General features: G+C 52.9%; 1 protein-coding gene across 6 annotated transcripts; it reads right to left on the reverse strand.

The window, feature by feature from the left end:
• Positions 1–12,026: 12,026 nt before the first annotated feature.
• On the reverse strand, positions 12,027–21,628 carry TNNT2 (troponin T2, cardiac type). Of its 6 annotated transcripts, XM_071817812.1 has the most exons (17): positions 21,591–21,628; positions 20,627–20,637; positions 20,486–20,503; positions 19,399–19,428; positions 18,586–18,642; positions 17,999–18,031; positions 17,478–17,513; positions 17,173–17,194; positions 16,138–16,198; positions 15,877–15,993; positions 15,449–15,526; positions 15,198–15,308; positions 14,705–14,814; positions 14,193–14,283; positions 13,647–13,687; positions 12,928–12,933; positions 12,027–12,297 (listed from the first exon to the last, which is right to left on the reverse strand). In XM_071817812.1, exons 1-17 carry the CDS (start codon positions 21,626–21,628, stop codon positions 12,249–12,251), a joined length of 909 nt encoding a protein of 302 aa, XP_071673913.1. In that variant the 3' UTR covers positions 12,027–12,248. The 6 variants fall into 6 exon arrangements, with proteins under 6 accessions (XP_071673913.1, XP_071673910.1, XP_071673911.1 ...); XM_071817809.1 differs by lacking the exons at positions 20,627–20,637; positions 21,591–21,628 and having other exon boundaries at positions 19,399–19,425; positions 20,486–20,527; XM_071817810.1 differs by lacking the exons at positions 17,478–17,513; positions 20,627–20,637; positions 21,591–21,628 and having other exon boundaries at positions 20,486–20,601.
• Between the last annotated feature and the right edge of the window lie 206 nt (positions 21,629–21,834).

Here is a 21,834-nt window from a genome sequence, read left to right on the forward strand (position 1 = left end):
GGAGAACAGGAGCTGAGGGGAGACCTTCTGATCTCTGAACTGCCTGAAAGGAGCTTGGAGCCAGGGGGGTCGGGCTCTGCTCCCCAGGAACAAGCGCCAGGAGCAGAGGAAACGGCCTCAAGTTGCACCAGGGGAGGTTGAGGTTGGATGTGGGGAACAATTTCTTCCCCAAAGGGCTGTGGGGCATTGGAACAGGCTGCCCAGGGCAGTGCTGGAGTCACCATCCCTGGAGGGCTGGACAGACGGACATGAGGTTCTCAGGACATGGGGCAGTGCCAGGGGTGAGTTAATGGTTGGACTCCATGATCTTGAGGGTATCTTCCAACAAGAATGATTCTATGATTCTATGAGTAAGTCATGATGGATGGACATGTGTAACATCATGCAGCCCCATGGTTGTGCTAAGGACAGAGTTGTGAGTGTGACCTGGTGGCAGCTGCAGACATGTTCCATGAACTATCCAAAGGGAATGACCCTTCCTGGCAGGGGTTCAATGGGTGCACCTCCATGCCCTCCAGCTCAAAGCTGGACTGCTCCTCACAGGAGCACCAGTGTGGCAGAACGTGAGGCCAAACCCTGAGGAGAAGACAGGCCAAAATAGTTGGTTCCACTTGGCAAGATTGTCACCATGTGAGAGCACTGTGGCTCTTTCTATCCATGCTTACAGATGTCCCATACTGACCAGGAATACGAGAATCCCCTGCCTAGGCTGTTGTCACCATCCCGTCACCCTCCTTTGGGGTCACAGAAAGTAGAGGAGCTCGGTACAAGCAGAGACACCAATGCTGACACCATGATGGTCTCTCTCTAAGGCTCCACCCTGGATGAAATGTGCAGCTCCTCACATTCTTCTTCAGCGTCTTAGGCCCAGCTAGGAGTGAGTTTATCTCATTTAGAGCTTGCTGTGCCTTTTCTTTCTCAGAAATCCTGGCACAAATCTCCTTGCACCGCCTGAGGCATGCTGAGATACCCCCAGATCCCTGCTGGCTTCTGGAAGGGCTCAGCACCCAGGATGCACATCACTGATCAGGAATCTGCCTCCAGCACAGAACTCGTGCTGCATCCCTGGGAGAGAGCCCAAAACCTGAGCCTTCATGTCTGAACCCAGCCAGAGCCACCAGGCTTGGCACTGACTAATACCAGACTTAAATTTCAGGGCCTTAAATTTCACTCACCAGGGAAATGTTGTCCAAAGCCAGCAGTGATTTTGCGTTGTCCTCTGTTCCAAGGTGAAATGCTTTAATGGGATCCTGGGATTTTCAAGAAAGATAAGTGATGCTTACATGTTTTTAAAGTAATCTTGGGGGTCTCCAAGTGTAATTTGTTCACCATGAATTTGCCAGCAGTGACAGCGAGGGGTACCCTGTGCCAGCAGTGTGGGAGGAGAAGATCTACCGTCGCCTCCTCTTCCCTCTAGCTATGGGCAGCTATCATTTGCCCACAGATACCCACTTTCTCAGCCCCATGGCTTTGCAGGGCCTGCAGGACAGCTTGCTTGCATTTTTTTCTATTTTTAAAGCTGCCAAACACCAACCCTCCATAAACTGGACTAAGCAACCACATCTAAATAACTTTCCCTACCAGTCTGGTCTGTATTGCTCACTCCCTGTTAGGAGAAATCTCTTCGGATCAATCCACCCTCACCTGGGTAGCTTAAAATTAGACACTGAAGCCTAAGATAGTCGCTCTGGGTTCCCTCCATGTAATAGCTAGTGGAGAGGAGTACTCACCCCATCATCAGAGTTGAATGGAGGGGCAAATTAATAATTTTCTACTTCCATTGCTGATTAAGGAAGTCCAGATCGAGATAAACAATGCTCAGATGTATCTACGTGGCCTGAACCTCACTCTTTATCTTTTGTGAGTGCACATACACAGAAACACCCATTCTAATGTTACCAAGGGACAACCTTTCTAGGATGTCAGAGCAGCTCTACCCTGGCAGAATGGAATGAAAAACAACACATTTCTTGTATTTTTCCGACATGAGCGTGAAACAAAGGGGGTGATACCAGACAGAAGCTTTGCAATGCTCCTGCAGCCTTGTGCTGTGTCCATGGGGCACCCACCATTAGAATATTCCCAATTCTTGTCTTGCCATCACCACTTCTCTGAACAACCCACCTCCTGCAGTCATTCAGCTATCTAAGATGTTTGTTTTCCTTTATTTCCAAGTGAAAGTCTGCAGAGAAAACCTCGACATGCTCAGCACTGCCCATGTGCTGGAGGGTAACACATTAAGAGGACTTCACCCTAAATAGCTGGGCTCTGTGACTCATGTTCATAGCTTGGTTCATTTTGCTCATCCTTGCATGGAAACCCTTCTAACTGGATTTCCTTTGCAATTTTTGGCTCCTTTCACTGTATCTGGTTAAACACAAAGAAATGCAAAGAAAGGCTCAATGGCAAAGAAAGCTTCATCTGACTGTCCAGCCTTGCCTTTTCTGGTGGTGCTCCGGCCCAACAGCAAAATGAAGGTTGCAAATTGTATAACTGGTGCCTGCAAAGACAATGAAAACAAGGCACCTCATTCCCCAAACAGGGACATCATGAATTACATCATTTGTGTCCAGCAACACAAGGAAACAAGGTTTGTATCGTGGATTTTTGCAAAGGTGAGCGCTGGAAGTCTGGTTGCTCAGCCAGGGGAGATGCTATCAGATGAAACCCGAAGTTTGGAAGTGAGCGTCCAGCGAAAGCAGTTAGGTATTTAATTTACATCTGTGTCATGGAAGATCTTCTCTCACTTGTGTGTGTGTGCAGGCACATGCACGTGCCCGAGGGATGCGACTCAACCTGGACTTTTCCCACAGACTTCGAGCTTGTGATGCAGAATCATAGAATCATTTTAGTTGGAAGAGACCCTCAGGATCATTGAGTCCAACCATAACCTAACCCAACTCTAGCAACCTAACTCCAGTCCAACCTAACCTAACTCTAGCACTAACCCACGTCCCTAAGAACCTTCCAAAAAGGCTGTTCCAAAACATATCACTGGAGCGCGTTCAGGCCAAGGTGGAGATTCAGGCTGGAGGTCCGCAGGGTGGTCAGTGCAGCCCACGTGCAGTCTTTCCCTAAGAAACAGATGGATATTTATACTCAGGGATGGTCCTGATTTCAATAAGAGGCTCTGTTTTGCATGTGAGGCCATTGCAATGGGGCCACGGGGCCAAAAGAGTTCAAGCACCCAATTGTGAAGGCACATTTCCTTGCAGGAGGCCACATCACTGCTCATTGCAGCTTTTGAGATGCCTCTGGCATGATCCCCGAATTGCCAGACAAAGAACGAGTGGCCAGCTGTGCAGATGGAGCTTCTGTATCCACTCTCTGGTCACTGTGTCGTTTGCAGACACAAAAATAATACTTTTAATATTATTTATTCTCTTTGAACGTAACCAGGCACACATGAGCTGCTTTGCATAGACAGCTGCTAATTCATCTCATTCATAACCTTCCAGGCTATTGAATTTTACTCCTCTCTATAAAGGTTTCAGGTTCTCAGATGCTGAGCATGACTCTTGATATACCCACGTCAGGGTGTAAATCATTAAAGAATCCACTGGCCTCATTGTCCCCTTTCACATCCAAGTGGAAACCAGCAGGAAGAAAACTGAAATTAGCGATCCAAATTCCAAATTTTCAAGCATTCTGTCAGGTTAAGGCTGAACCTCTGAGTCACTGGCTGTTACCTGTGTGGTGATGCTGAGCCGTCCTATTGTGCCCGGCTGCTCTTAAGGAGCTTTGGTCTAAAGAGGCACCACTGAGCTTTGGCAAAGAGCTGTCCTGAAATAAACACAGAACTGGGCGTGTGGACAATTCATTTTTTACTGCTGTTAAGCATCTGAGGCTGAGCCTGGACTTCATCGCTCTGTCACAAAAAATAGATTGCAGGTAATGAGCTAATAACACTTCTCTTTCCCAGCCTGCTTTGCATCTTCAAAGCACTCCACAAGAACAAACTAATTAACTGTCCAGAGAAGAAGCTCATGACTAAGAGCTGAGAAACCATGTGAGTCAATGCACTTGCAACAGCTCTTTGCAGATTTCAGTAAAAGCTCATTTTGGAGGAAGGTCTGTTTACTGGCCTGACTGGTCACACCGATCTCTGGCCACATTCCAGGGGCGTGAGCGGCGCAGATGGACCCAGCCCAGGAGAAGCCCCACCGACTTCAAAAGAGCATCACCCCGACAGGAATGCCCCAAAACCAACCGTGTGGCTTCCTCCTTTTAATTTGTACGCGCGCTCGGCGCGAGTTGAAACTGCTGAGCTAACAGTCCCTCTGCAAACCACCGCGAAATGAAGGCGCATCCCTCTCCGCTCGGGAAGGTTTTATTTGTAAACAACCTCTTTCCAAGACTTTTGGAAAGGGAACATTTGGCTTTGAGATCTTTTCCATCTCAGATTTTTTGTCCAGACCAGTGTTTCAAACACTTTGAAATCACTGCAAGCAGAATCACCCTGGAAAAGACTAAGGAGCATTTCTGGGGGATGGAAGACATGTCTCCTCCCTTGGACCGAGCATCTCATGGAGGTCCCATCACCTGCCTTGCTGCCCAGAGTACATTCTCTGTGGCCACCAAGTGGGGTTGGCTGTACCAAGGGCTCCATGGTGGAGCAGCCACAGCACAGAGGAGATCTCAGCATCGCTGGGCTCCAGATGCATGAACAATGCATCTGGATGTGCATTGAGTGTGTGGATGTGCATCCTCATATGCAAGACAATGTAAAGACTTGTATTCTTTCCAAATCGGAAAGAATACACCGTACCAGGGTCTGTTAGTGAAGAATTTCCTTAATGTACCCTTGGGTGCCACCAACCTGGGCTTCAAGCTGCATCTCCAGCTTGAGGAACTGTGCTGGAGTCCCAGCTCTCTTCTTCCTTGCTTTGGGCAAATCATTAAGCTGCCACAAGAATGTGGCTTCTCTTGCAGGTCCTTGGCTTTTGGGGAATGTGGGTTACATGTACTTGAGCGAAACAGAGATGAGAACATCGTTTTCTTTCGAGGGGTAAATGAGCTCAAAGACTCAGCCCTACAAAAGAATTTAGACATTTCAGGCCAAGAATTTTGTCTTGGAAACTCCTACCTACTTGGGTGCATTTCCACCAGGAAATGTCCCTGGTCTGCCTCGGAGGCAGAACCTCTAAATGATGGACAAAATTAAACCCGCTTCCCCCAGGTCCTCAGCAAATTTCAGCCCAAAGGGTGTGGGGGAGTGCGGAGGAAGAAATACAGCTGTGGGAGGAAAAAATACAGCTGTGGGAGGAAAAAATACAGCTGTGGGAGGTGCCTGTCCAATGGAGACACCAAATCCCAGGACACACTTTGGGGATTCCAGCCCTCATCTCCCAACACCTGAGCCCCAGCGATGCTGGGATGTCCGTGTACACCCACCCCACTGCCCCCCTGCTTTGTCTAAGGCATCAGAAAGCTCAGTTTGAAACTGCAACTTCCACCAAAGGACTCAAGTTTCTTAAAACAGCTTCTTTTTGTAACCGTGACCCTCACATATGTTAGGAAGGTGTTCTCTGTCAAACACTTTTCCATAGAGCACAGGACCAAATTCCAAAATCTCTGTCTCCGTGCACCAAGGTCTGGGAAAACATCAACGGAGGATTTTTGTGCCCATGAGAGCCCACATCTTTGTGAAGCATCCACAATTGCTATTCATGCTGCACCCCATCTGCATGGAGCCAACCACAGCCAGGAATTGTAGCAGGCAGTGATTTCTTCCCCTCGGTTCCTCTCCTGGTTCATGGGCAGAAGCTTTGGGGACTTTTGCATCATTTTTCCCTCTTCCTGAAAGAGAAGTGCTTCTTTCTGAGTTGTTTACCGGTTTGCGTGCTGGGAGGTTGTCCTGCCCTTAGCCCAAGGGCCTGCAAATGCCAACAACTTCCAGAATCCTTTAGTTACTCTTCCTTCACAGTGACGAAGTTTGGATGGCTGCAGTTAATCACAGGGCTCGGGAGCTTGCAGGACTAATTGTCCCATTGAGCAAATAACCAGGAGCTGGTTCCCATCCTGCCACAGTGTTCCATCCAGGACCTCCTGGCTTTGCCCTGCCGGGTCACATAACATTGAATCACCTTCTGGAGATATTTATCTCTGCCCACTGCCAGGAGAGACCTGGAATTGAAATCAAGGCCATGAGTTCATCTAATAAGTGACGCTGGGATGAATCTGGACCTACGGTGCCTGATTTACCCTGTGTGTTGGAGGAGCAGCAAGTTGAGCCCTGGCTGGAGCTGATGATCGTCAGGGATCCTACAGATGCATCTGGAGCCCAGCGATGCTGAGATCTCCTCTGTGCTGTGGCTGCTCCACCATGGAGCCCTTGGTACAGCCAACCCCACTTGGTGGCCACAGAGGATGTGCTCTGGGCAACAAGGCAGGTGATGGGACCTGCATGAGATGCTCGGCCCGAGGGAGGAGACATGTCTTCCACCCCCCAGAAATGCTTCTTAGTCTTTTCCAGGGTGATTCTGCTTGCAGTGATTTCAAAGTGTTTGAAGCACTGGCCTGGACAAAAAATCTGAGATGGAAAAGATCTCAAAGCCAAATGTTCCCTTTCCAAAACATGGTGGTCAAAAAAATAACCAGAATTCAATAATTACAGAACTTAGCAGAAATTCATGTTCAGTCTATTTAAGGTGTGCCATGGCACACAGCTGACAGGTCATAGCACTACAACACCACCTGAAAAGTTATGATAATTGCTCTATTTTTGCAGCTAATCAACGGCATCTGGTTCACAGTGGAAGATCAAAGTGTTTCCCTGGATCAAAGTGTCCTGTCCTTGTCATGATATCAAAGTCAGATTTATTGCTCCATGTTTGTTTACCAGTGCAGATAAAAGGTACAAGTGGCTCACAACTCTTCTGAAACCAGGAGAGCGCTGTCAATAGGGTAATTTCAATATTGCACTGTGTCACAATCTAACACATCAGTTGTAGTGTGTAGTGCTGGAATTATAAACCAGCATCACGTGAAGAGAGTTTCGAATGCTGCAGCTAGGCCGACGTTACAAAACAGAGCTCAAAGCCGTACTCATATCAAACCAGGAGATAGGAGCTTGAATCTTCTACCTCACCATCAATTGCTGTAACCTCTGAGTTGTTAATAAGGGATGTGTTGTCTTCCTCTGCTGATCTTCTCTCCTCATCTGTGCCTTTAGTTTAAGGTCCAGCCTCAGAGGCAAGCTGGGCAATAAAACCACCATCTCTGTGCAGGTGCTGAGCTGCTCAGCAGCATCAGGCTTCACCAGCACGAACTCCAGCAGCCGCAGCAAACAGCGGGTAGGGATGGGGCAGGGATCAGGCAGGGATCGGGCAGTGATCAGGCAGGGATTGGGCAGAGATCAGGCAGGGATCCAGTAGTGATCAGGCAGGGATCAGGCAGGGATCAGGCAGGAACCAGACAGGAATCAGGCAGGGATCGGGCAGGGATCAGGCAGGGATGGGGCAGGGATTGGGCAGGGATGGGACAGGAATCAGGCTGGAATCAGGCAGGGATCAGGTAGGGATCGGGTACGGATCAGGCAGGGATGGGGCAGGGATTGGGTAGGGATGGAACAGGAATCAGGCTGGAATCAGGCAGGGATCAGGCAGGGATCGGACAGGGATCAGGTAGGGATCAAGCAGGGATCGGACAGGGATCAGGCAGGGATCGGGCAGGGATTGGACAGGGATCAGGCAGGGATTGGGCAGGGATCAGGCAGAGATCGAGCAGAGATCAGCAGGGGTGGTGGCATCTCGGGGCAGCGGTCAGGCACTTTGGGTCTGGCAATGCGCTTGAATAAATCTGCAGCAGACCAGCTTCGTGCATATTTATTTCCCGTGGGAAGACATGCAAAGAGAATCGCTGTGTAATGGGGATTTTCCCAGGCACGGGTCATGCCAGGTCTGAAGGCAATCCTGCAAGTTCACCCTTCAGCGGGCATTTCCATCTCTTCCAATTTCCAGCAGGCCCAAACTGGACCTTCCATGGAACAGAGCACATTCCCTGTGCTGGCTCCATGCAGTGAGAGTACAGGGTGCAGCGCCTCGGCCTTGGCCAAGGCGACAGTGCTTTGTGAGCAAAATCACATCCCTCGTCAAACGTGTTAATGTCTGACTGTGTTTTTGACCATCCATGGACTTAGGATCTGAGAACTGCCATCTGAGACAATGAAACTGAAACTCAACATTGCATCTGCCTTCCCTTCAGACCACCCAACCTGCTTCTCTGATGGGTCTTGTCCAGTGCCCTCAGGCTCCTCTGGTCCAGCTCCCTGTGGCCAGCACAGCCCTGAGCCCTCCGCTTCCTCTGCCAGAGCACAGACTCAGTCCGCTACAGATGATTGATACCCTAAAATGCATCCTCTGCTGTTGGGTGCTTGTGACCCGGGACAGCATGTCAGCTGGGACTGATACTCTCTACAGCTACCTGATAGGAGCCCTCAAGATCATTGAGTCCACCCGTTCCCCCACCCCTGGCACTGCCCCATGTCCCTGAGAACCTCATGTCCGTCTGTCCAACCCTCCAGGGATGGTGACTCCAGCACTGCCCTGGGCAGCCTGTTCCAATGCCCCACAGCCCTTTGAGGAAGAAATTGTTCCCAAGATCCAACCTAAACTGCCCTCAGGATTTGAGATTTGGCCTCCCCAGCACCCAGCACACAGGATAGTCACTGCCCTGGGCCTGCTGGCCACACCAGTGCTGGTACAAGCTTGGTGGGACAACCTCCTGTTCTCCAGCTGAACCCCCCAGCTCCCTCAGCCGCTCCCATCACACTTGTGCTCCAGCCCCTCACCAGCTCTGTTCCCTTCTCTCAACTTGCTCCAGCACCTCAAGGGCTTTCTAGGCTTATCCCAACTCCTCTTAGGTCTCAGCATCTCAGTGCTCATGCCAGTGGTTGCTGCCATGCACCAAAAAGAATGGATTACACCTGGGACTTCACCTGAAACCTGGGCATGAGAGCACATGCAAAAGCAATGATTCAGCCATCATCGGGAAGCTTATTTTCCTTCCACTAAGTGCCAATAAAACGCTGCTTCCAGACAGCAGCTAAAGCCTCTTCTTGCCATCCCAGAGCATTGTTGCCTGCTTTGTCAGCGGGACTTGTCTGATGGACATGGGCCATTGCGTAGATGCTAAACTGTGCTTGTGGTGTATTAAAGACTTCATCGATGATTTAACACATCTGTGGAATCAGCATAAACCGCGGCTGACTTTAACCAATTAAAATCAATTGATACTTATGAATTAACTGCTATAGGCAGTGATTCACAGGGCTAAGGTATTAAATGAAACTTGAAGTTTTATAAGGCGTTTAAAAATCATCATAAAAAACTTGCAAACGTCAGGTGCTTTCATGAACAATTGGACCTGCCCTGCAGAGGAGTGTGCTGAGGAAGGACATCACAGCAACACGACAGCTTGGGACTCTGAAGACGAGAACTCCAGGTCTGCAAGGTGTTTCGAAATTCAACGCTTGCATCCTTTTTCTCTCTTTTAAAACACAGCCTGTTGTTAGATCTTCAAAATATCAGAGGCTGTATTGCTTCCTTTTTCCACAGCCTGGGCAGTGGGGACTCTGCGTGCCAGCCGGGATCCGCTGCTGTCACAGACCTGGTGTGTGTGTTGTCCTGCTGGTGCTGGCAACCCCTCTCCAGCCCCAGAGGACTCAAATCCCCTGTCCTGCCCCTGTGGGGGCCACCTCAGACTTAGTGTTGTGCCTGATGGGGGGAAGCAGCACTCCAAGAGCTTCAAGATGGGGATGAGGACAACCTTCATCATGTGTCACAACTGAGAGCAAGACGTTCCACGTCCCCATCTGGAGAGACACACTTGGCCCTGGCAGCATTTCAGCACCAAGAGCTGCCTCTCCATTGTCCCACTGGTCCTTGTGGACCACTCACTGCAGCTACATCATGGACCATAATGCTGATAACATGGGCACATGCCTGACCCTGGCTCCTTGGGACACACCTTGGCCAGGGGACATCCAGACAGCAATCCCAGACTCTCCTGTGCTGTCCAGAACATGCCTGGCTGACGTGACCTGAACAAAGACATCAGCAGGCTGCTTCTGTTTGTAGCTGTAGTGGCAAGACCAGGCTCTACAATATTTGTATTTGAGCCTGGCTTTGCCTCTGGGCATGGTCCTGGGTTTTGACTGGGCAAAGAGCATGAGAGTGTCTTACAGTCATCTCTGGTTTAGCACAACCACAGCCCAGAACATCAGCTCAGTATTTTATCAGCACCTTCTTGGTAACAAATGCATCCTCTTCTTCACCCATTCCATGGTGGTACCCTGGACAGGCCCCTGGCATGGGGCTGTATCAACAGACCGTGAGGTGCACATACTTGTGAGAGATGGGCACAGGTCTGCTGGGCTCTGGGCTCATGCAGGAGTGTTGGCACACTCATCTGGAGCACAGGAGGGGGGCGCTTTGTACCCCATGTCGTCAGCAGCCTGCCATGTCCGAGCATGGCAGCAGCCCGCTCACAGTGCAAAGCCACAGACACGGGTGGGAGAGGGCGCAGGGGAGGGTTGGTGGCAGGGCTGGGTGCTGACTCAGCTCTTCGGCAGGGCTGTGCCACCGAGCACGGGGCGCAGGAGGGAGGTGCCGGGCAGGGAGGGAGCGCGCGGGTTTCGGCCCCGGCGCAGGGAGCCAGGCTGGCGAGGGGCCAGCACGCTGCCGGGACAGGCATCGCTGTGGGAAGCAGGGAGTGTCCCCAAACCCGCACCCTGGGCGCTGCCAGCCCCGCGGGGACGGGCAGAGTGGCTGCAGCACCTCTGCACAGCACCGGGCACCGGCCCTTGTCTGCCAGGAAGGTTTTGTGGGTGGATCTTTGCAGCCCGGGAGAAGGGGATATTGTTTTCCAAGCCCAGAGCCATGCATCGGGCAGGGTGGAAATGTCACTTGACAGACCTTTGTTCAGCCACTCTCCAAGAGTTTCATGTCCCAGCACTGCCACCCTCGCCAGCTCTCCCCTTTGTGTCCCAATAAGGGATCACATTCATCCTTCCACACCTCATTTTTGAGGAGGCAGGTGATGCGGGCTGGTTGCCCTCCGTTTGCTGCCTCACTTAAGCTGAAGTCACCCAGAGCCTTTCTCCCCAAAACCTGATGGCAGTTGTTGAAGTCAGCGAAACAAGTTGTGATCTGACAGGCAGCACAAAGGAGAAATCTGCAGGATGCCCCCATATCACTGGGCCTGGGATGGGGAGGACAGGCAGCCCTGGCAAGAAGGGAGACAAAAAGTCTTGCCAAGGGACAAGAATCCCTTGAAGATCCACCATCCTGTGCATCCATCCCCTTCACCATTGCACTGGGAAATGCCTCGTGGATGCTGCTGAACAACAGCAAGGGACATCTTGCCCCAGGTCGTGCCAGCCTGGTGTTTTCTGCTGGCTGACAGTGCAGGCACTGTGAACACTTGGGATTATACAGCTGATGTGCCCTCATGGGCACTGCATGTGGGAGTGTGCTGCAGAGGTGCCAACAGCTGGATGAGAGAGATCTGCACCCCTGAAAGGACAGATGAATGGTCTCCCCACACTGACTCATCTCTGCCTGCAGTCAGAAACATGCAGGGGCAAACACAGCTGATCCGGACCCTTTAGGAAGAGAAAGGAATAGGGATTAAAGTGGCTTGGGAACAGGGCTTGCAGATAATTCATGGACCAAGGGGTTTGGAAGCTGTGCCCCATCATGCTGTCCCACCGGGGGCACAGAGAGGAGCGAGGGGGCTCTGATGCAGCAAAGCAGGAGCTAAAGTGGCCATAAGCAGGCTTGCCCCAAATTGCAGTAGGAGAAACAGGTCAGATAACCAAGGTCTGTTCTAAAACCTCCCAAGGACTGCAGGTGTGAGATGCTGTGAGGCAAGGGGACGTGTTACTCAGGAGGTCCTGGGTGGTTGATGCGTCCTTGTGCACCCCGGGGAACGGGTGTGCAGCTGCACCCGCTCAGCCGGGCTCTGCTTGGACTGTCCTGGGGCTGTTCCCTCTGGGCTCATTTGGGATGGAGACAACACCTACACCCCCTCACCATTCTCTTTATTTACAGACACAACATCAGCTGGGGGTGCGGAGATGAGGAACGGACCTTGCAAAGCATCTGCCCCCCAGACCACACGGTGCCTGCAGCAAGGTCTTTGCAGGCTCTGTGCAGTGGGAGGGCAGGTGCTGGCTCCACGACGTGGTGAAGCCAGCTGGGTGACTGAAAGGCAATACATGGAGCCTCCTTTGCCTTCCGAGCCATCTATTTCCACCGGCCGCCAACCATGGTCTTGCCGCGGGCACCCTTTGCCCTGGAAGGGAAGCAGAAAAGCACAGGCAAAAGGTTATTAGTGACTGTGAAAGGAGGGGGAAGATGGGTGCCATTGGATGAGAATCAGGCCCTGCAAAGAGAACCAAGCCATCTCTGGTTGGTGGTCACTGCCCTGTGAGGAAAAAGGTCTTTAGTGGCCCCAGGTAAAAGCCTGGGACCTGAGATAGTCTGTGTGTTTTGGGACTGAACAGGAACAAGCTCATGCATTTTGCAAGGTGTTTCTAAGGAGCCCAAATTCCCTTCCCATGTCCCTCCCTCCCAAGGATCTTTCAGAGAAGAAACGACGGAGCTGAATCTTGGCTGCGGATGGATAAGGGCAGCCGCTGGATCCTTCTCCAGGAACCAGAACCAGTCAAGTTGTTTGCAGCACCCACCACATCGCTCTCCTCAACCAGCACCAGGGGAACGGGCACCACTCCGGGCACGGGTGAGCAGAGAGGAGGAGGCTCGCGTGGCCAGTGAAGGGCATTTCTGGCACATTATCCCAGGAGCCACCAGCCCAGCTCTGGCTGCCCGTCCCCAGCCCTTCTGCTGGCCCCACGTCAGCCCCAGTGTCCATGCAGCACACACACGGTGGGGGACACGGCACTCAGGAGATGCCTGTACTCACCCTTTGCTGCAGGAACAGGCCGTGTTGGGGCAGAAGAGAAAAAAGATTCGGTGTAAGTGGGGGGAGGTGCTGCCGAATGTCACACAGGACAGGCTGAGCACCTCTTGTGCGAGATGGCAGGGTGGGATGGCGATGCAAGAGCAGTGTGGTGTTCTCAGGGATAAGGGTTAAACACCCATCTCCACCCTCCTATGAAGGGTGTCCCAGTCCTGTGCTGGGGACACGGGCACAGGGGCAGGCTCCCCTGTCCTTGCAGGGCTGCATAGCTGCCACCACCCATGGGAGTTCTCCTCCCATACAAGCTGGGATCACCAGCACTTTCTTTGAGATGCTGGGCAGAGCCCCCAGGGCTGGGGGCAGCTGGGGGGTGGCAGGACCCCATGGGACACAAGGTTCCCTGTGCAGAGGTAGGGTCATCCCAGGGTCCATCCCCAACCGGGGTCTCTGGGGCAGGGGGAAGCTGATAGAGGTGGGAGGCAATGAGGGGTCTGTCAATGGAGGCAAAGCAGCACGGACTAAGGTCCCTGGGCCAGACCTGCAGGTCCATGAGCACTGGGTACCAGTGGGACCAGGGACAGGAATGGGAAGGACAGGAGATGGCTCTGCAAGGGTGCAGGAGAGGCAGGAGATACCCAGGGAGGGAGCTGGGGCCCGGGGAGCAGGGAGCTGGAAGGGCAGGAGGCGTCGAGGAAGGATGCTCAGCTTGCCCAGGGACTTACACTTTCTGGTGGTCACTGACACGGTTTCGGAGGACGTTGATCTGCAAGAGAAACATGGATGGATGGTGAGGCCTGGCAGGGGCATGGCTTGGGGTGAAGGTGCATCACTGATCTCTGTTCCCTGGGGTTCTCGTGTGGGGTTTAGCACAGGGCTGTGATGCACAGGGCAGCAGGAAGCCAGTTGTGGTGCAAAGCAAACATCCCCAGGAGCTGGGAGGTCACAGGGCCACCACACGGACCCTTTCAGTAGCTGCCACATCCTGCAGCATTTCAGAGCTGTGGGCTCACACAGGACAACTGGCGAGCACTGGGAGCATAGGTTTGATCCAGGCTTATCTCCAAAAGGGAGGCAGATGTGGCTTTGTGGTGCAGAGCCTCCCGGGTGTCTGCCACCCCACGCACAAGGGGATCCTTTTCTGATGCAGCCAGTTTTCCTGCAACAGCATCACCACCCAGACAACACACCTCGTGTCCCACATGGGGAGCAGAAGGAGCAGCCAGGCACACGGAGGGCGAGCAAACCCACAGGAGGACCTCCTGGCTCACCTCATATTTCTGCCGCTTGAACTTTTCCTGCAGGTCAAATTTCTCAGCCTCTAGGTCGCGGATGGTTTGCCAGAGCTCCTTGGCCTTTTCCCTGTGGGAAGAGCTGGCTGGTGTCAGTGCAGAAAGTGGATGGGGCTCACAGGGAGGTCACTGCAGGGGACAGGGCAGTGACGCCACCCGCTGCCCCAGGATGGGTCTCTGCAGGCTCTGTGCCCACCCAGGGGTGCACTGGTCAGTCCCAGGTGGGGAGGGAATACATGGGCGGGAGGTTGGGATACATGGGACACTCATGTCCCATGCATGTGAGCATGGCTCCCTCTGATGGCCAGCAGCAGCCTGGCAGCGGTGGCCCAGCAGAGCCACCAAGCCCATGTTCCCGGTGGGGTGTCACAGCCCATCTCCCAGCTGTGCCACCACCTCTTGTCCAGGCTGCAAGCCCCACCAGCCCGGGGTCCTGTCCCAGGAGGTGGGACCCAAAGCAGAGCCCCTGTCCTCCTGCAGCCCGTGCTCACCTCAGCTTGTCTTCACTGAGGTGGTCGATGTTCAGGGGCTTCCGCCGTTCGCTGAGGATCTTCTTCTTCTTTTCCCGCTCTGTTTGCCGCTTCCCACCCTTTTTCTCTGACTGAGGAAACCATCAGTCTGTCAGAGGGAAGGAAATCTGCCCAGCTTTTGCTCTGCTCCTGTCCTTTGCTCTGCCCCCAACACCCTCTGCTTTTGGGACTCCAGAAGCACATGAGGTCCTCAAAGAAATTTTGGCAATAGTGGACAAGACACCCCTCACATCCCAACCCTGTCCCAGAGGTAGGGATGAGCCCAGCATGTGGCCTCACTTTGGCCCTCTGACCTCTGCTGTGACCCAGCTCTGGTGGCCTTTCTTCTGCTGCTTGTAGCAACCACAGTCTACCAGCACTGAGAATGCGCACAGTGCTGTGGGGCCAGCCCACGGTCAAGCCCTTCCCAGGAGCACCAGTGGCTTCATTGCAACCACCTGGGGCGGGATCACACCTTTTGCATGTAACCTCCAAAATGCAGCATGTTGGACAAAGCTTTCTTCTTCCGTGCTTCTTCCTCAGCCCTCTTCCGTGCCTCCTCTTCCTCTTTGCGAGCTCTTTCTTCCTGCCAGGATCAGGAGTGGGTCAGGAGTGGATGGATGGAGACCTCATGGACTGTCTTGCATGCAACACACAGCTCGTGCTCCTGTGTGCTTGTGCTCCCCAAGACCACCCCAAGCCCCCCAGCCCCGGAGGGAGACTCACGGCCATGCGTGCTTGGCGCTCCTTCTCCCTCTCGCTGCGGATCCGCTGCTGCTCTGCCCTCTCTGCTCGCCGCTGCTCCTGCAGGAGGAGAGGACGTTGGCCTGGACACCCCAGTCTGCGTCCTCCCTGTCCCTAGGGACACATCCCTGGCCCCAAAAGCCCTGAGAGCCACAAGGGCAGATCTGCTGCTCCCACATCTCCCAGGGGAGCACATGGACCAGAGCCTGCAGAGGAAGGTGTGTGTTCATCAGTGAGCCAGACTAGGGGCTTCCCAGCACCAGGGTACAAAACCCAGCTCAAATCTCAGGCTCTGACTTGCAGGGACATGGGATGTCTCAGATCTTGTGGTTGGGACTGTGAGAAAAGGATCCTGTTTGCCCACAGGGACGGTGATAATGGTGGCAAGGGGGGGGGCACTGCAGACGTACAATCCTGTCCTTGAGGGAGATGAGCTCCTCTTCCTCCTTCTTCCTGCTCTCAAAGTGGGCTTCGATGAGGGCCTGCAGTTCATTCAGGTCCTTCTCCATGCGCTTGCGGTGGATGTCCTGCACCAGACAGGAACAGCACCGATGGCTGCGCTCCCACCCACGAGCGAAGCCCTCCAGGAGCTGCAGAGATCCTGGGCACCGCGTGGAGGGGCGATGTGAGGGGATCACCTCGTGGGGGTTGACCCTGAGTGCACTACTCACATCAAAATCCAGTCTCTCGCCATCTGGGATTTTGGGAGGCACCAGGTTTGGCATGAAGACCCTGCAATGGAAGGTGAGCAGGAGGATGGTGAGCCTGCAGCAGACCCCTGGGACAGGCCGGTGCTTTTCATCCATGCATTGATCTGCCCAGCCCTCCCCTCTGAGCCTCAGAGCCCCCCGGGGATGCAGAGTGGGCACATTTTGAGGACAAGCAAGTGTAATTGCTGGAGGTTGCCAGCTAGACAGGCTCAGAGGAAGACCTCTGGTATTCCCGGGAAACACTCCAAGGTGCCCAGATGGCTGGAATAACTCTGCAAGCTGCAGGCAACTTTGGCCACGACCCTTTGCCAGGCACCCTGGGGCTGGCAGGTACCCCCTGCTCACCCAAAAGAGGACAGAGGAACAGTGTGCTCCAGTGTGACCTGCACAGAGAGCTGGAAACCATCCTCATCCTCTGTGGGCTTGAGGGAGGGCAGGAGATGCTCAGTAGGGGCACATAAAGACACAAAGGGATGAGGAGATCACAGCTGAGGACAGATCTGCCTCCTGGAATGGAGCAATCCAGTGTTCCATGAGGACCTGCAGCCTCCTGGAAATGGTTCACAGCCCCTTTTCTTCAGGCGGGTGCTCCTGTCCTGGGGATGCTGGCACTCACGCAATGCCTGCCCCATGCTAGCCATGGCCAGGAGCAGGCTGGAGAGGTGAGACCATGGCTGTGCCATGGACCATGCACCCCAGGCAGGGGTGCACGCAGATTTTTACCAGCTGCAGGGCCACAGGACGGCTGGGACTCCTCCAAGGAGCACACAAATGCTTCAAGACTTCATTCTTAGGATCCTCTTCATATTCTATGTTTATCTGCCTGTTTTTCTCCCTCTTTCTTTCCATGCCAGGTCCTCACCCTGCTTTCATGCTTTTGAGGCCCCTGCCCCGTGCCCTTTGTGGATCGTGGTGCTAAGCCCATCACACGAAGCCTCTGCCCTGGTGCAGCTTCTAGTTCAGACCTCACACCAGAGAAAATGCACCAACACTTACTTGGGCTTTGGCTTCGATTCACCTGCGGGTCCCCGGGAGCAGGAGAGAAAGACAACGTTAGTGTCACAGAGGCGTTTGCGTTCACACCTTGACCCAAAACCCACAGCACTAAGCTGAGCTCAGCACAGACTGCTCTGGGGATCACCCTCCAGCAAACAGTCGCCCAGTGGGGTGTCCATCTGTGTGACAAAACCCAAGACTCATCTTCATGCTCGTGGTCGAGCAGCTAGGTGTTTGGTACCTCCTTACACAGGTGAAAGGGCAGTCTCTCCCACCCCAGAGAGGAACAAGGACGGATACTTCACCTTCCCCAGGCTCCTTCTCTCCATCCCCCTCTCCACCTGTGGAAAACGTGATGCTTTGGCTCCCAAAGGCCAGTCCTGCCATGCCCCCTGCCCAACCAGGCTGTTCCCCTCTGCTTGTGTTTGTCCCCACCACAGCTTCATCCCCCCAGGATGAACCAGGAGAGATCGGGTCCCTCACAGACATCCCTCACCCGCAGACAGACCAGGAGATTCTCTCCAGGAGGAACCCAGACAAGCTTTGCAATAGCTCAGGCTGAGAAAGCAGTAATACTACCCTCTCCGTCTGTATTTTGGGTGATGTTCTTACCTAGGCAGCACAAAGCCATCCCTCCTGCAGACCTCCTGCTGCCCCAGCCCTGGTGGAGAATGGGTCAGGGCAACTTTGCCCCATTTAGCACAGATTTTCTCTCTTCAGCAGCCAATGAATTGAACACCAAAAACCCCAGTGGGGCCAGTGCCTTGGGAGACTGGGATCAAGACTGAAATGGCAAAAAACTGTCCCTCCTCCATTCCCGCTTTACCTTCTTCTGGTGCTTTCGTTTCATCTTCTTGTTCTGTTTCAAAAGCAATGGGCAGAATATGAGCATCAATGGGTGAAGGCAACCACATCCCCCAGCACAGAGGGGTCCCAGGACCCTGACTCGGGGATCTGAGCTGGCTCCACCAGCCGTGACAGCACAGGGACACGCATCAGGCAACCCCATCGGCAACCCCATGAAGCTCTTTGGATGGTGAGACACAACGAAGCATGACCCCAGCTCTGCAAACTCCCCCTCTAAGGCTACAGGGACCTCTTGGTGGAACACGCTTAACTCGTTTTTGACATTATTTCAAAGTGCTGGACACAAACTGATCAGCAACCAGCAGAAAAAAAACACATTATCCTCATGCTTGCAGGGCCAAAGCACTCGGTAGATCAAGAAAGGGCAGCTCAGCTTTGACACCCTCCTTACTGGAAACCACAGATCCTTGAGTGAGCTGCCCATCTGTATTGCTGGCCCATTGTCACAGGCCACGAAGGGACATCCCAGACCCTGCCGGGACCCCACCGAAACAGAGCATGGCTCCATTCAAGCCATGAGAGCCCACTGCCAAAGCCACTACACACCTTCTGCCTTGGTTTCTTCGGTCTCCTCCTCCGCCTCCTCTGCTTGTTCTTCCTGACCTGTGGAATAACGTGCAGCATGAGTCCAACCGCCCCCGCACCCGCTGCTCCCTGCGGACCATGGTACCAGGACAACGGTGGCACGGAACCAGGAGAGAGACCCACGGAGACACAGCCACAGGAGAAAGAACCAGGGCTCAGAAAGCAAAGGGCTTCGCTCCAACCTTCACCCAAGTGCTGGTCTCTGTGCTTGGGCGGGGGAAATAAAATAAAAGTAAAGGATTTATAGCCCCCTCCTGGTTTGTCCCTCATTCCCTCTCATGCTATCCACACTCTCTGAGCCCAGCATGGGGGGAGTGACTTCTATTGTGCTCCTCTAACCAGCAAAGAACAAGCCTGGCTGGTGTTAGAGAACATGCCTTCAGCACCTTCACGATCTCATTTATGACACTGTTGGAGCGTTTTTTCCACTGGAGGGAGCAGTATCCCCACAAGAGTCCTCCATTGGAGTCAGAGCGCCTGGGGCCCACAGGTCCTGGGAAGACTCGTGGTCCCACAGCAAGAGAAAAGGAAAGAAAGAGAAGATAGCAAACCATGTGCGCATTTGGCCGCTGGATGTAAGAGAGAAGCCACAGACACGGGAGCAGATACACACAGCACGGCAGGGTGGGAAGGGGGGAGTGCAAGAAGCAAGAGAGATAAGTGGAAGAATGAAAGAAAACCATTTCCCAACCAGGGAGAGGCAAGAGACACACCGACCCACAACAATTCACAGCAGCAGTGGAGAGATGAAATAAAGAAAGGTACAATAACTACCGTCTTCTTCCTCTATCCATTCTTCCTCTTCTGAGCCAGGGAGGAGGGAAAGGAATAAGCACAGAGGTTAGTTGGATGCCATAGAGCTGTGGGGTGCAGCTACGGTGTGCATGAGACAAGGGCTCTAGCACTGCGGTAGGTTCCCCCTTGTGCCTCCCTTTGCTTTTAACATTCAGGACAGTTTGCTGTGCATCAGTCCAGGTGCCTGGCAGCACCCCGGAGCTGCAAGATGCTCAGCAAAACCCAGCCCCAAACCCAGCCCAGCTGTGCCCCAGAGCAGCTGTGTGCATCGTGGCTTTTGCTTCTTCATGGGATTGAGGCAATTGGAGGTTTGTGCCTGAGCATCTTTCATTTACATTCAGCTGAGGCTCCAGCACCCATTGAGTTACTGGGTTCACACCTGTGCCAATGCCCAAGTCCAACATTTCCATTCGTTTCAAGTCAAGGGATCGCTCCGACATAATAGATCCCAAGAAAATGCAAGCTGAGTTTGATCCTACTGATGTTTCAGATGGAGAAATCTAGAATATGGTCTCATCTGCCTGTCCTGGTCATGATTTGCCCATTGCAGTCAGGGAACCATACCATAACCCACTCAAAAAACTAGGCTGAACTAGGGACTAGAAACCAACACTCCCAACAGCTTCTGAAAGTAGACACCTCAATTACTCAGTTTTTCCAGATGCAAACTGAGAACATTTTCCTCCTTTGCATATGTGGATGATTAACAAACTAGCATAACTCAATCTAATGAGCAATTTGAGTTGGTTTTCTCACAGAAGAAACACTTCCCAAAGAGAGTCCAGAATAAGTGGTATAGCCAGACTGGCTTGGAATGGAGAATCCATCGCCATTGCAACACCTTTAGTTTCCACTCCTGCAGATTTGCCTAAAGCTTTCTGAAGCACCACAACAACTGCAAACTCAGTTCCTCATTATGGTTTGCAGAATTTGGTGGTTCAAAAATAGTTTCCATTATTATAGCTAGAAATAGGAATTTCTATAGCAATTGATTATTTCAGGCCTATGCACTTGAAATACCAAAGCCCTTGTCTTTGGTCCTCGCACCCACGCATGAAACACCTACCTTCTTCCACGTACTCCTCTTCTCAGAGCACACGTGCGGACAGGACAGAGAGAAGGGAAAAAGATACACGTTATTGAAGCTGCTCTGGTCATTCCTTAGCTTCAGCCTCAGGGCAGCGGTAGATGGTCCCCATCCTCTTACCTTCCTGCTCCCTGCAAAGCAGAACACAAATACGCAGAGTTAGAGAGGTGTGCTGCAACAGGGCATGTGTCTATCAGCGAGGCCAAAGGGGAATTTGAAATCTCCTCCAGGTTGGCTCCTGTTTTTGGTGGGAATGGGCAGTGATCTCTGGACAGGCTGCTGGGTGCCACACTGGGAGGTGACAGAGGGGACAGGACAAGACCCAGACCACCCATAGGCTGTGGACAGCAGGAGCTAGGTGCTCAACCAACTCTTTGACAGTGGTCTGAGTTCAACACCATTTTGCTGCCTGAGAAGATCAAGTGACCATGGCCTGCAATCCCAGAAAAGGGCATCTCGCATCCCACCTTTGTCCCAAAGGTCCTTCCTGACCTCGGGGGAGATGCACGCTCTGTCCCCGGGAGAGTCCAGGGGATGCTGGCCAGACATGCGAGTCTGTCGTGACATTTAAATGTCAGAGGAGGATTCAGATCTGCATTTTCTGCTGGTGGATGAGAAGCAGGAGCTGTGTTTGGACTGATCCCTGTAACCATACAGCTCGGATATTGAGCCCCTTGTCTCTGTGGTCCATCTTATGGTCCAGCAGCGCTCATCAGCAAAAATTGTCCTCAAATCTGCGCCTTGGGGAGTGATGCTCTGGATGAAGCAGTAGGACACAAGCAGCACACTGATGACATCTAGTTTTCCAAGCACTGATTTGGACCCCAGCAATTTTAATGCAGGGCCTGTCCCTTGCTCTGTACGTGTTGTTACAGCTCCTAACACAAAACTCCCTACTTCTGGGGGCCTCGGGACTGCCACAGCAACCATGCGGGTGGGGGAATCCCAAGGCCATTTCATGCTGGGTGCTGGGGTAATGACAAGAGCCAGCGCCCTCCAAACAGCACCCCTAAGCAATTCTGTGACCCCGTGGAAGGGAAGGTATAAGGAGAAAGAAAAGGGCGTTTAAAAACACACCACTTACTGCTCACATTCTTCAACAACCTCTTCGGAGTCCGACATGCCTGGTTATCTAGCAAAATTCGAGGCAGATTGGAAAAAGTGAGAGTTAGGAGCTGAGATAAGGACAAGCACAGCCTGTCCTCCAGTGCCTGAGACACGGATGCAGAGATGCTGCGTCTCTCCGAATCACTTGGAGCTGTAAGTTGTCCCCAGCCAGGCTGTGACAGTATTATCTCAACAGAGATAAGGCTCCCCCACCCCCTCCC

This window comes from Patagioenas fasciata, chromosome 21 (genome assembly GCF_037038585.1).
Source record: "Patagioenas fasciata isolate bPatFas1 chromosome 21, bPatFas1.hap1, whole genome shotgun sequence".
Classification (NCBI taxonomy): domain Eukaryota; kingdom Metazoa; phylum Chordata; class Aves; order Columbiformes; family Columbidae; genus Patagioenas; species Patagioenas fasciata.

Excerpts from the sequence above, each read along its gene's own strand:
- TNNT2 (XM_071817812.1), bottom strand. The coding sequence starts at position 21,628 with ATGTCGGACTCCGAAGAGGTTGTTGAAGAATGTGAGCA. Across the intron at positions 18,032-18,585 it reads CGAAGAAACCAAGGCAGAAG|AACAAGAAGATGAAACGAAA; the intron begins GTGTGTAGTGGC and ends CTTTTGAAACAG. Across the intron at positions 14,284-14,704 it reads CTCAGTGAAGACAAGCTGAG|GGAAAAGGCCAAGGAGCTCT; the intron begins GTGAGCACGGGC and ends CTCTTCCCACAG.